Here is a 14,366-nt window from a genome sequence, read left to right as displayed (position 1 = left end):
CTATTAAACAGTGTAAAACAATTTCCACATTTTTTACACAGGACCAAGATAAAGGCAAGCAATACACAGGATACACAATTCATTAAATCACAATTTAATATAAGGTTATACTTTCTAAAGGATTTGCAGACACAAGGACGCAGGATTTTCTCACCCTGAAAATCCTTAATAAATTGCACATTAAGTTTTTAAATTATCATTATTTTTTGGCCTTTTATTGTGACAGGAAAGCAGCGGGAGAGAGAGAGAGGGGGGGGAACACATACGGCAAATTCGAACCCGCAATTAAACAATTGATTGCAGAAAAAATGCCAGATGTAGCAAATGTTATACAAATTAAAACTCCTTCTATGCAATTTAATATACATGGTCACCTTTTGTCATTCAATAACATCGATGGTTAGTCAACACAGATTTAAGCTTCTCTTTTTTTGATTGCACAAGTATAGGGCTTGGTTAGTTTTCTGTATCATCATTGGTTGTTTCTGTATAATGCTATGTGTGGCGTAGAGGTATAAAAGTTCCTAATCTGTAGTTCAGCTTCAACTTGAGGAGGAGGAACTGTTCAACTGAAAAGTTACAACCTCCACGGCTGCATTCTTACACATTTATTGAAAACAGAACGTGAAAAAGGTAAGAATATCTTTAAATATCACTGATATTAAATTAAAGCAATTTACCTTTGACCTCCTGACAAACTAAACCAATTTCCATGTCTCCTTTTTTTTCAAAGGCACAGTAACCTTTAATATTTAAATCTATCCAGTCTAAGGTTTCAGAGTTCTAATATGCAGTCTTTATATTAGAAATAACAGGCAGCACCCAAAGCGGTCAACATTAAAATAGTTTACTTGAATTAAAATGTGTATTTTACTGCTCTGTGCGGTTCTGTTACATTTTTCATATTTTTTACAGATTTTTGTCACCATTTTATCATCTGCTATCGTCTCTGATTAGAGTAGGCTACACTCACAGGGATAATATGACACATGAAATCCTGGGCATTCACAGAGTCTGAAGCAGAAAGCCCGACTAAACAGGGAAGGTTGATGACCACTAATGAGATACTCTTTATCTCCAACTTAGACTTTAGGGTTTGTCAAGCAAGAAAAGCTTAACTTTGTTGAACTTCCTTAATATTGCACACCTCACTTTTAGGACCTATAGGGGAGATGTTGACAATCCCATCAATGCCAACATCCTAAACACTGGTTGTGAGAACAAATACTCTACCAATACTACAATCAAGTGAACCTTTAGTTGACTTGATAAACTTATGTACCAAATAAAAATAATGATAAAACACCAAGAGGTTTTCTTCCAGTATAAATGCTGTATTTGGGGATGGTGTTCAGGAACCGCTTTCCACAACGTATGTTTGTGTTCATGTTTGCATATCAAAATTTTTGCCCTGCAGTTGAAATGAAGAAGCCTGCTCTCCTCTCTGCAGTCCTGCTGCTGCTGTTTTTTGTTGGGACATCAGCTCAGGGTAAGCTTTAGCGGGTTTTTTCCTGTGGAGCTAAATAAAAAACAAAAAGAAATGCAAATAAATCCTTGAATAGTTACATAGATTAATCGCCTTTATTGTTTTTCTGCTCATCTTCTGTAAACTAACTTCATCCTCCTTTGTTATTTAACAACTCAAGGTAACACTAACTTCAAAGTGCAGGTGAATGTGTCACCCAAGAACATTAAGACCTACAGCACTTCTACTGCTTATAGAGGAAGCCTCTTCGGTGGACTGACGAGACTGAAATACTCAAACCAAGGCTTCAAGTAAGACCATCACATCAACTATTTCCTTACTAGAAGAAGCCATACATTTACTTTTGTTCTCTTAATGTTTAATTAAAATTGAGACCCCGTATATCTGGGTGTGAATTTTTAATTTCAGATCACTAATTGTGCCCTGTAATGTTTGTTGACATCTTAAAAAAACACAAAACAAATCTTCATACTTTTTTTTCTTACAGTAGACCACAGAAACCTGTATATGTACAGCACAGTCAAAAACCACATCACAGCTTTAAGAAATGCCTTCCTTTCATTAATATTTCACATGGCCCCATATGAGCAAGCACTTGGCGACAGTTTTAACAGAGAAGAACTTCGGGCTGAACCAGGCTCAGGGGGACCCATCTGCTGTGACCTGCTGGGTGTGAGGGGAGGGAGACAGGACAAGAGACGCACCGTGGAAAAGAGCCAGAGATTAATAATAACTTATAACTGAATGCAGAGTTCTGTGAAAAAACATAGAGAGTAAAACTATTTGCATTGTTAAAAAGGATTTCATAGTTATATGAAAAACTGTCCATTTTGCTCTTTAAAAAGTCATGCCCTATGTTTCCAGCTTTCAGTACATACCAAATGATGACTATGGACCATTCCTTCAGAGTGTAAATGGTTTGGCAGGAAATTCATCATACTACTGGCAACTGCTGAGTGGTAAAACCCCACTCGATGTTGGTGAGTGAACCAAACTCACGATGTGTTAGATAAGCTGAGGTCAGACATTTGTTGCACACAGTCCAACTTGTCGTATTATATAATATTCTCTGAACTTAAATTTTTTTTTTACAGGTATGGGATGTTACCTTCCAACAGCAAATGAAGTCGTCACCCTGAAATACACGAAAATTTAAGACCATCTAAAGTCTTATTGTTACTTATGGTCAACCAATACACTTTGATCTTTGGCAAGTTGAGGTTAATAATTGACTTGTTGTGTCATTTTTTTGCTTGGGAGTCTTCTAATCATAAAACGGTAGCCTATCACTAGCTTACATTCTTTTACTGGGTTTCTGTCAGACTTTATGAATTAAGATTACAGCGTTAATCTACAATTCTGCCACAGTGTAGTAATCTGGAGTAATAGAAAACTCCATCAGTCACAAGAGCAATCAGTAAAACATATACAACACAACAACTTGAACTGTTTTTTAATTTACTGCCTTTATGGCAACTTTTATTGTGTTTGAGAGCAATTAGTAGTTCTCAACTTGCCCCTGAGTGCCATAATTTTACATTCAAATTCCATTATTTGATGCTTACAAGTGGTCTCAGTTTTACTGTAAAGGGATGGTGTGGTTATACAGTTGACTGCCCAGAGACTGCTGGCCAGCAAAAACAGCAAGGTGGGTCAGCTGCTGACTCCATGTCAAAATAGCTTCTTTATCCTGCAAATCAAGTTATCAACAGCTTGCAAGTCAAAAGGCTTCTGAGATTGACTGGGCTGCTGACCTCCACCTGGATAACAGCAGGTCTCAAGATCAGCTGTGAAATTAAAGCTATTTTTGAGCTTTCTGGGGCTCCTAGAGGGGTGTGAGAGGGGCAAAATAAGATCAATTTCATTGCTGAATAATTTTTGTATTAGTGCATTTTTATTGTTTAATAAAATGTTACTGATTATTAGTGTTATCTTCTGCAGGCATTAAATAAAGCATGTAACTTGTAGTCAAAGTAAAATGTTTCTAGCCTTGGTTTGTTTTATTTTTAGACAAGTTTTATTTAAAGTGTTGTTAGCATGTCCACCATTATGTATCCTAAGACAAAGACAGATCTAGACCAAGGGTGTCAAAAATAAGGCCAGAGGCCAGAAACAGCCGTGAGATTATCATACTATCTTATGCCACCTTATCCTTCTAATCAAAGAATTGTTGAATCATTATACAGCTATAGGCCACATTATGCCTTGGATTAAAAATTGTGAAATCATTACACTGTTTTATGATGCATTATACTGCTGAGTTATAAGAAATGCTGTTTGTGTAGAATCATGGTGTTCCTTTTGTGATTACAAAGAGAACAGAACATACTGTAGAGGTTTTCTGCCCCATCTCATCAGGCAGAGATAAAACAGGAAGCCAAAGCCGTCACTTAGGCGCCATAAGAGAGAAAGAATGTGGATGTTTTGGGTTTTTTTTGTCTGTCCCATTTGGTTCTTTAGCCGTCAGAATTGTTGTCTGAAGACCAACAAGGATACCAAATGGATTTATTTTGCCAAATGGATCATCATGGCATTGCCGTATTGGTCCATTTGATCAAACTTTGTTGTTATCATTTATTTTATTTTCAGTTGTTACAGATGGGACAGACATGACTGGGGGATAGGAAAGGGAGAAAGAAAGAGAGGAAGGAAAAGAAAAAACAGAAGGGAAAAGGGACAGTGAGAAAGGGCACTTACAAAGACAAAGAGAAAAAAAAATCTCCTGGATCACCTGTTGAGAGAAAAAGAAGAGAAGACAAGCAAAAAAAACCAAACAAAAACTAAGCAACATACTAAACACAACACCATCACGTTAATCTAGCTAAGTGTGAACAGCAGTAAATACTAAATATTGAAAGTTGTTGTGCAGCACGCAGGACAGACAGCGCACAATGTGCTTTGAAGTAGCAGCTAAGAAAGGTGTAGTTTATGTCTCACGAACAGTGAACACCCGTGTGCACACCTGTGTGGATCAGCGCTTGTATACAAAAGGTTTCCCATGTAACGGTCTGCTAGAGGGTGTGGAGGGCCATAGCCCCGTCCCCCAGGGCATGAAGCAGGCATGGAGGAGATCCGGGCTCCAGACATCCAGAGGCCCCAGAGTGCGAGAGCCCAAGGAGTACCACCGGAGGGGCATCCGTGCCACCCTCCTGGGAAGGGCTGAAGAGATCCCCAGACGAGGGGGTCACCCAGTAGCCATGGAGCAGAAGCCAGAGGGGGCTGCACTGGCGTGCCCGCCGGCTCTGCCGGCAGCCAGCTGTGCCAGAGTGAACCGAGTTGCAGGCCCTGAGGCCGGAGGCCCGAGGGCCCCCTTTGCCCCGGAAGAGGCCTGACCGAGCGACAGGCACCAGGCCCCGCCAAGTAGCCACCGGGAGTGAGCTGGTGCATACCTGAGCGCCCAGCCCCGGACACCAAGAACCACCAATGCACCAACCCCTGAGGGCATCAGTTATCAGCAGGGAGTGTGGTGAGGGGAGATTTCTTCCATTTGCGCAACATCTCTAAAATTAGAAATATCCTGTCTCAGAGTGATGCTGAAAAACTAGTTCATGCATTTATTACTTCCAGGCTGGACTACTGTAATTCTTTATTATCAGGATGTCCTAAAAACTCGCTGAAAAGCCTTCAGCTAATCCAAAATGCTGCAGCAAGGGTACTGACAGGGACTAGAAAGAGAGAGCATATTTCTCCTGTTTTGGCTTCCTTCATTGGCTTCCTGTTAAATCCAGAATTGAATTCAAAATCCTGCTCCTCACATACAAGGTCTTAAATAATCAGGCCCCATCTTATCTTAATGACCTTGTAGTACCATATCACCCTATTAGAGCACTTCGCTCTTGCACTGCAGGCCTACTTGTTGTTCCTAGAGTATTTAAAAGTAGAATGGGAGGCAGAGCCTTCAGTTTTCAGGCCCTCTTCTGTGGAACCAACTTCCAGTTTGGATTCGGGAGACAGACACCATCTCTACTTTCAAGATTAGGCTTAAAACTTTCCTTTTGCTAAAGCATATAGTTAGGGCTGGACCAGGTTACCCTGAATCCTCCCTTAGTTATGCTGCAATAGACGTGAGGCTGCCGGGATTCCCATGATGCATTGAGTTTTTCCTTCCAGTCACCTTTCTCACTCACTATGTGCTAATAGACCTCTCTGCATCGAATCATATCTGTTATTAATCTCTGTCTCTCTTCCACAGCATGTCTTTATCCTGTTTTCCTTCTTTCACCCCAACCGGTCACAGCAGATGGCCGCCTCCCTGAGCCTGGTTCTGCCGGAGGTTTCTTCCTGTTAAAGGGAGTTTTTCCTTCCCACTGTCGCCAAAGTGCTTGCTCATAGGGGTCATATGATTGTTGGGTTTTTCTCTGTATTTATTATTGTGCTATCTACTGTACAATATAAAGCGCCTTGAGGCGACTTTTGTTGTGATTTGGCGCTATATAAATAAAATTGAATTGAATTGAATTGAATTGAATAGATAGGCCTCCACACTTGGAGGCCCTGGGAGTACCCAGGGAGGTGGAGTCTAAGACCCGACCTGACATATAGACACAGACAAACAGGCACACACAGACATAAACATGCTTTCCCACCCTCATGCACACATATACAAACACTCAGCACTCACCCAACGTAGGGATAGACATACATAGACATGTACACACAATCATACTCCCCAAACATACTCTATGCCCTGGGTCCAGGTACCCTCGCCCCCAGAGGGGGAAACGGCACCCAGACCCAAGAGATGTGACCCTTTCCCCCGGGGTGGAGGCAAGCAGACCGCCCCACGCTCCGCAGCAGCAGGGAGGCCAATCGGACAGCCAACACCTCCTCCCAGTCCCCCGCCCCGATGGCTAGTAGAGAACCGGGGTGTGTGAAGACCCCATACCTCCCTCCTCCCGCTCATGTGTAGTGTTGCTGCGTGTTGTTCTAAAGTGCATTTAAAACAAGGGAGGGCATGGTGCTGCTGCCAGAGAGCAGCAGGTGTTAGCACGGCCCCTCCCGAGAACCCTCAATGTCTACATGGATTTAAAATTGAGAGGTGGGCACCGGCGCCAGAGGTAGGGTTGAATACACAGACCGTCCTCTGGACGCCATTAACGTGGTCACCCTCAAGGCCCTACATATATATATGTGTGTGTGTGTTATGAGAGTGTGAATAATGTGGATGTCTAAGTTGTGAAATAAAATTGAGGCACAGGTGGCCAGAAGGGGACAGAGGGGGGGGATTGCCTCCCCTGCACCCTGGTGACACACCCGCACCCCAAGGCCCTACCTGTGTGGGTGGGTGTGGTGGAGCGGGAAGAGGGAGGCAGCCGGGGATGGGGAGGAAAAGAAGGGAGGCCCCTCCTTAGGGCCAGCTCCCCCGCTGACCCCAGTAGGCACCCCTGTCCTCTAGTACCCACCAAGGCAAGGGAGCCCAGGCCCATCCAGACCGGGGCCTATGGCAGCAGCACCGCTAAACCCCACAGGACCTGGGGAAGCCCACCCCACCCCACTGCAGAGAAAACTATACCCACCCCAACATTCAATCATCTCCAGACTACACAAGACAACAGACACCCAGGTTAGGTTTATTCTCCACCTCTCCTGTGTCTCTCCCCACCTGCAGAGTGGACTTCTGCAAGGATGGAACAACCTCCTGCCAGTTGAAGAGCCCCCAGTTAGGCCGATGCACCAGAGGCCCCTGCGCCAGGGCTGAGCCCCCGTGCACCCACCCGCCCACAACCTCGGCGACACACCGACGAGGACCGAAGCCCCCAAGGCCCAGCCAGAGCCCCATCACGGAGACGAAGCACCCCCGAACCCCAAGCCCCCCCCGCCTGCCCCGGATCCACTCAGGGGCAGCCAGGCCACCAGGCCAGTAACCTACGTCCGCCAGTACAGACCTCTTTTGGAGAGAAAAAAAAAAGAAAAGAATGTGGATGTTTAGGTTTTATGACTTTGGAGGGGGGCTGAAGCTATAAGAATGTGAGAAACAGTCAGACACTTCGAGATCTGGCAAACACCGTCCTGTCCAAGTCTCCCGTCCGGATGTTTATGCTCAAAGTGTTGTATAGAATAATGAGAATTGTATGGAATAAAGAGATTGTTGATTGAGCATTTATACACCGAATGTTGTTCTTCCTTCAGCCCAAAGATAAAAGAATTGGGAGATTTAACACGGCCCGTCAAAGACTCCATTCCGACCCTCTGGATGGCTCTGGAAAATGTGAAGGAGTGCATAGATTTTGAACTTTAAACTTTTTGAACTGTATTTTCATAAGTTTAAAGCTTTTCCTATTAATAAAGAGCCCGCCTCATTTATAGGGGAGACCGGGGATAGTTGTAACATGGGTCAGTTGTAACACTTCCAATTTCTCCAATCAGGGCTAAGTTTCAAATGATGTGATTCATCCTGTGCATGCCCAATTCAGTTCTTCTATCACATGTGAAAAATCATCACATTTTGTCGAACACAGACAATTTAACACAAAAAAAGTAATTTGTATGCCAAAAAGTACGTTTTTCTACTTTATTTCAATTTCTAATAGCATTATCTGCTTTGCAGTTAAACTCATCAAACTTAAATTATGTTATTTGTATGTCTATGGGGATATATTCTGTGTAGGTCTTTAGTGCTAATGTTTTAGCCGTTGGCTGTAATCTTAGCTAGTTCATGGCTACAGGAGTCTGGGTCAGTTGTAACAGCAACAGTCTGGGTTAGTTGTAACAATAATGCAGATGTTACAACTTACCACACTATTACTTTAACTTATATTAAACAAGTTGGGGCAACGACATCAGCAGAGAGAGGTTCACTGGTCACCTTTGTATACGCGGTTAATGCCATTGGCAACACAATTCCTCCACTGTTTGTGTTCCCACACATACATTATGCAGACCACTGTGTCAGAGATGGACCAGTAGGAAGTATTGGTAGTGGAAATAAATCAGGATGGGTGCAAGAAACAGATTTCCTCATCTTTCTGAAGCACTTTGCAAACCACACCAAGGTAAGCCATGACAAAAAGTAATGGAATTGCGATGCTGGTGCACAACTACATTTTTTCAGCTTCATTGTTATGTTCAAAAGTTGGTGCAAGAGTGGTAGGTTATAATGCCCACTGAGCCAATGAGGCCAAACTCAAGGAAGACCAACCAAAATTAATGAAATATTCAGCTGCAGAAAATTCCATCATTTATCTTTTTTGGGGGGTTGGAAAATGTTCAAAAGCTAGATTTCTGCATTCTGTCACACACACATAGCTACATAAATGGCTCTATGTGCATTCATGTGTTGAATAAAAAAGATTACATGTTAATGTTTTGTCAGTACCCTTATTTCATTGTGTTACATTTCACCCCAGGATATGTTACAACTAACCCAGACTATGGGGTTAATTGTAACATTTCACTCTTTGTGTTTGAGACCATACCATGCAATGGGTAATTGTGCTGCAGAGAAAATAGCTGCACTATTTAATAGCAGAGACATGTAAATACTTTGCATTAAATTTTCAATCCACTACCTTAAAAGAGCTCCAAGCTACAGACAGAAATATCAAAAATGTTACCACTATCCCCGGTCTCCCCTACTACAGCAAAGTAATTAATAGATAAACAATTAAATGACAGAAATTTCTCTACTATATAAATTCACAGGAGAAATTATCTTTTAGATCTTTAGAAATATGGGATAGTCTGGATAATGAATTACTTTTTGTGTAATTTTACACATTTATCATGTAAATTCACTGGTCTGGCCCACTTGTAAGTGGCCCACGATGTAAAAAGAGTTTTACATCCCTGGGTCAAACTGCAAAACTAACATTTAGTTTACAGTAAAAGTATTCTGACAAACTAACAGCAAAGCTAAGAAGCTACTAAAAATTGTTACATTTAAGAGAGAACTGTTATTAGCCAAAGTGTTTTATATATATTCTTGGGGCAGGTTAACATTGTGCCTATGAAGAGGTAGCAGTGGCGTCTTTGGAAAGATCATTAGCAGCTGCACAAATGTCTTTGACCTCAGGTTAATTCATGGACTGCTCAGCATCTGAGAAATCACCCCCACAATCAAACAGCCCCATATGAACAAGCACTTTGCTACAATGGGATGGAAAAAACTCTGACAGAACCATGTTAAGGATGGGCCAGCCCTCTCCCCTAACCATTTGGAGGATGAGAGGAAAGAAAAAGAAGAAGAGAAGAAAGAACAAAAGACACAATATGGGAGAGGGAAAACAAAATTTAATGATATGGTAAAGCATGCAATAGACTGGTCTACTGTGTCCATTTCATGGTTTGCCTCTCCAAAGCGTGAAATTGACACACATGCAAAAGTTGCAGTACTAGCATATTATATTTAAAGTCAAGAAGTTGCTAATGAGCAAGGAAGGTTAGAGAATTGGCAAAGACAGCTGGACCAGGTAAGGGCTTTTTAACTAATAGGAATAGGAAGATGTCTTAGCTTTACAGACAGCTATGTTTTCAGAGTAAAAGAAACTATTTCTCCAGGCCAAACAAAGATCTTCTAGATGAGCGCAAATCCATTTCCTCTTCAGCTTACTCATTATCAGACCAAGTCCTTTTCCACTGCTTCCAAGCACTTTGCTCTCCATTGTGTGCCTTTCTCTTCTTTTGTATATATTCCTCTAGTTTGTATATATTCCTCTATGTATGTATCTCTTCTGTTTGATATTTATTTCTGATGTGTTTACTATTAACAAGACAATTGAAAAGTGAATAAGAATAGCATTTTTATTTTATGACTAAAAATTTCATGTATTCTACATGCTTTTGCATTATTGTGAAATATAGCTAGATACCATTCAGAAACTGTCACTAGTTGTTTTTTACAATGTGAATTTTTGTATTAGTGTTCTCAAATATTGAACTTCTTTGGGTGGTGTGAAGTTGGTGGTTTTTTTTGTTTTGTTTTGTTTTGTTTTGTTTTGTTACATACTAGTCAATACTCAGACATTTATAGGTCTACATTTATTTTGATGGTCAGGAAAAAACTGTGAGAACTTGAGGCTTTCATCTTCTAGAGGTTGAGATATCATGTTCAGCCATTAGCTTAGATTTCAGTATACACAAACAAAACAAGGGTGTGAAAGTAGGTTGGCTGGGCTTTTTATAAATCTAGAAAAGTAGTTTTACAGCACTTATCACAGATGTTCAACTTTGGTCCATAGAATATGTATGCAAATGGTTGACCAGAAAACAGAGCACACAGGAAGCAGCTAAAAATGAACCTTGGTGAGGGCCAAGAAAGTCTTGATACTAGATACTTGATACATGTAGGGTGAGTGACTATCTAATTGCCCTGGTACTGGATTGAAAAGCAGAGACTGGGGGGAGTAGTTCAGGAGGAAAGCCCGAGAGTATAAAACAGACTCAGGCTCAAGGAGAGGCAGGCTTCTGCAGCAACTGGTTGGGGCAGAAAAAGGACAGAGGACTGCATTAGAAAGATTCTTCTAGGAAGCTTCAGGACCAAACTAGAAAAACAAGTAACCTCACACAATGTACTTGAAGCCATAGCTGAAGGAGGTGAGAAACATTTTGTTCTTTGTTATTTTAAATTAGTCTAGCTGGGGCTTGTCTTTTATGGAAGATTAATTAATTATATATGTCATTAAATTAATTAATTAATTAAATAAATATTTCAATAATTAATTAGATGCCCATTTGTTTCATTTAAATCATTTAATAATGTGTTTATTTTAAATTTTTATTTAATTAATAACACTTTTCATTAATTAATTAGTAGAGGTGGGACTTCAAAAAAATAAGTTGTGCAGACTTAAAAATAAAATGCTATTTTAAGCACTTTAAGTACATTTTCAAAATGTTAGTGTCTCTAATAATAATAATAATAATAATAATAACATTTTCAACATAAATTGCAGGTTTTCTTCTTAAAAAACTAAGGCAGAAACATAAAAGGTTATTTGACCAGCTTATTTGACCAGCTTCACATTTAAACTCTGTTATGACCTGTAACAGATGTTTTGTCTTGTAAATAAAGTGTTTATACCTGATTACACACTACAGTTGCCATTAGGATTCGACAAACAACAATGATAATTGTATTAGACTGCAGTGGGCAGTCTTTATCGCTGATGGTGGATTCTGCTCAGGGCCCTGTTACACAGGGCTTCCTCATCTGAATCAGAGTCTGAAGACAATGAAGAGAGGAGGAGGCTCTTTGTCTTTGCTGGCTCCTTTGTGGTGGCATCTTTACACTGTTCCTGCAGCAACCTCAAGGCTGGTCCAAACCTCTTCTCACTCTCCCCTTGCAAGACACTTTAAATTCTTAAAGTGTGGGTCAAGCACAGTAGCTATCTTGAGCCACTGATGGTTGAGTGTAGCTACATGTTGGGATAGGTTCTTTGTAAAGGCAGTCTTAAATTTCACCATGTAGTCTGAGTCATCATTGGAGACCTCCATGGTGTGATGCAGGTGGCAGTAAGCAGGTAAAACCACTGAACATGAGACACATGTCTCACCTCCAAAAAGCTCAGTCACAAACCTGTAGTAGACAGTTAAAGGAATTATTAATCTACACAATAACTGTCAACTATAGAGCTTTTTGAAGAAACAGTAACAATAAGTTAAAAATTGTTTTATTTACCTGAATGGCTTAAGGACAGTCGTCAGCTTTTGCCAGCTCTGATGGAGTAGAAACCAACAAAAAGTGGATAAATTACATTAAAGATTTGCTAATTCCACTAGACATGGAGCTGTATGAGAGCAAATGGATACAACTAGTCTCATGACATGGCAAAACAGAATGGCTTTGGAGATGCTATTGACAGAAAGTGGGGGAGTGTATTCAATGTTTGAGGGAACTTGATGCACATTCATTCCAAATAACACTGCCCCTGTATGCCCCTTGTACAATCCCATGTCTGAGAACTTTAACAGGCTCATCACCATAGCCTTAATTAAGGACCCTCCTTCCTATCAGATGCCTCTAAGCTCCGAGGAACAAGACCATGAGGAGACAGATTATGGAGAAAGTGAGGAAGATATCCCACTGGACTGCAGGGATGGAGCAATGACTGTAGAAAATATGGGCCACCTAATAGCTCCCCAAAAATTCAGCCAAAACTTCTCTATTGCCCCCTGGTGTCTGGCTGCAGTACAGGTCATAAACCCCACCTCCTCCATTTTTAGTGGATGGGACTGGGGTCACACTAAAATAAAAAAAATCTCCTTAGATAAATTTTTTTCCAAAGATTCTTTCTTTCATTACCAGTAGCTCTCATCACGCTGATTTATGTTCAAGGGATCTTCTTTCTCATAAGTTTGATTCTAATTACTACCATAATGCTGTCAACTGTCAGCAGAAACTGTAGAACTGAAAAAAATGTAAGAGTAGAACTTCAGATCCTGAGTGTATGAGGACGGACAAGGGCTGTGCTGCCCTCAGATTCAGACCTCAGCACCAATCAGTGACAGCAGACAGATCATCCAACATGTTCACATGTTAACTGCAAAATTAACTGATGAAAACAGTACAAAGGTTAAAGTACCACATGTGTTGTCAGTGAAAGCTGCAGCTGTTTTATTGATAAAGTTAAAGACAAAAAGTCAAAGGGATTAATCACCCATGAAACTTTGTCACCAATGTTCCCTCTAAGCTGCGCGCGTGCGCAATTGCGCACTGCTGGCACGGTCTCTGTGCAGAAAAGAATCTGCGTTGCGCACAAAAAAAACAAAAACCCCCCCCAAAATCTAACCTGAATTGAAATTAAAATTAAAACTTTAACAATTCTGTTTTGTGGTGTTAGTCAGTAAGTGACTGGCTGCTCCTGTATGGCATTAGAACGATGCCACCTTATCCCATAGTCCAGCCAATCACGCGATTCACATTCGTATATACGCAGCTAATCAACGTCGTTGACAGGCTATGACAGCGCCCTTATGTGCCGACACCGGTGCAGTGTTGCCAACTTAGCGACTTTGTCGCTATATTTAGCGAGTTTTCAGACCCCCTTAGCGACTTTTTTTCTGAAAAGCGACTAGCGACAAATCTGGCGACTTTTTCTGGTGTTATTGGAGTCTTATTTATGACGACTTTTTGACGTGAAAGCGCATATCGCTCCTACTCTCAACAAGCAGCGGGTGCTGCCGTGGGCACCTCGCCCGTGCCAAAGCGCTCATAGGCGGAGGATAGTCCTCACGCAGCTGCTATCATGGTAGGAGACGTTCACCCCTATGCGTTCAAACTGCAAATGAATCGCGCATGAGCGAAGCCGCTGCTCCCGCACTGACTGTAACGCAGTCAATTCTTCTTTCAATGTTATGCTGTTTTGTGGATCACAAGGTTTAAAACTACTCATAAACACACACACAAAGTAACCCCACCAGAGTGCCGATTTTGGGTCACTTTTGCCAGTCCAAGTCCGGGTAAAGGAGCAGGGTTGGAATTGTGACATTAAAAAAAACAAAACAATAATTGCTAAAAGAAATTTAATTTGTAGTTCTAAATAAATTCTAAATGCATTTAGGACGTTTTTTACTCACTTTATGTCTCTTCCATGATGTTATTTCTCTCTCCAACAACGTAGGTTACATTTACATTAGCATGACCAATTATGCAAATTAGGCGATGACGTCATTTAGCGACTTCTAGCGACTTTGAGGACAGCCAATAGCGATTTTCCTTACTGAGGAGTTGGCAACACTGCACCGGTGTTTTAGCTAGCAAAGCGGCGTGGCTGATGTGGAGTGAAGCCACGTTAATGACAACGTGTACAACCATTGGAGATGTGAGCAGGACAGACAGGCAAATTGGAGGAGAAGGCTGCTGGTGGGTCAGTGTTTCTTTTGTGGGAAAAAGGGACACTATGTTGATACCTGCCCGTTATGGTTAAGAGTCTGTCTGTCAGTA

General features: G+C 41.3%; 1 protein-coding gene and 1 long non-coding RNA gene across 2 annotated transcripts; one reads left to right on the top strand and one right to left on the bottom strand.

Annotated features, from left to right (window-relative positions):
• The first annotated feature begins 228 nt into the window (after positions 1–228).
• Positions 229–3,926, top strand: LOC120443019 (cobalamin binding intrinsic factor-like). The gene is made up of 5 exons (XM_039620554.1): positions 229–633; positions 1,418–1,489; positions 1,647–1,776; positions 2,351–2,466; positions 2,581–3,926. The coding sequence occupies exons 2-5, from the start codon at positions 1,423–1,425 to the stop codon at positions 2,640–2,642; spliced, it is 375 nt and encodes a 124-aa protein (XP_039476488.1). The 5' UTR covers positions 229–633; positions 1,418–1,422; the 3' UTR covers positions 2,643–3,926.
• A 7,343-nt stretch (positions 3,927–11,269) lies between these two features.
• On the bottom strand, positions 11,270–14,061 carry LOC120443147. The gene is made up of 3 exons (XR_005615188.1): positions 14,000–14,061; positions 12,102–12,139; positions 11,270–11,999 (listed from the first exon to the last, which is right to left on the bottom strand). It is a non-coding gene; the product is annotated as an uncharacterized LOC120443147 (long non-coding RNA).
• Between the last annotated feature and the right edge of the window lie 305 nt (positions 14,062–14,366).

This window comes from Oreochromis aureus, linkage group 12, assembly GCF_013358895.1.
Source record: "Oreochromis aureus strain Israel breed Guangdong linkage group 12, ZZ_aureus, whole genome shotgun sequence".
Lineage (NCBI taxonomy): Eukaryota > Metazoa > Chordata > Actinopteri > Cichliformes > Cichlidae > Oreochromis > Oreochromis aureus.
This window is presented reverse-complemented; position numbering and strand designations above follow the sequence as displayed.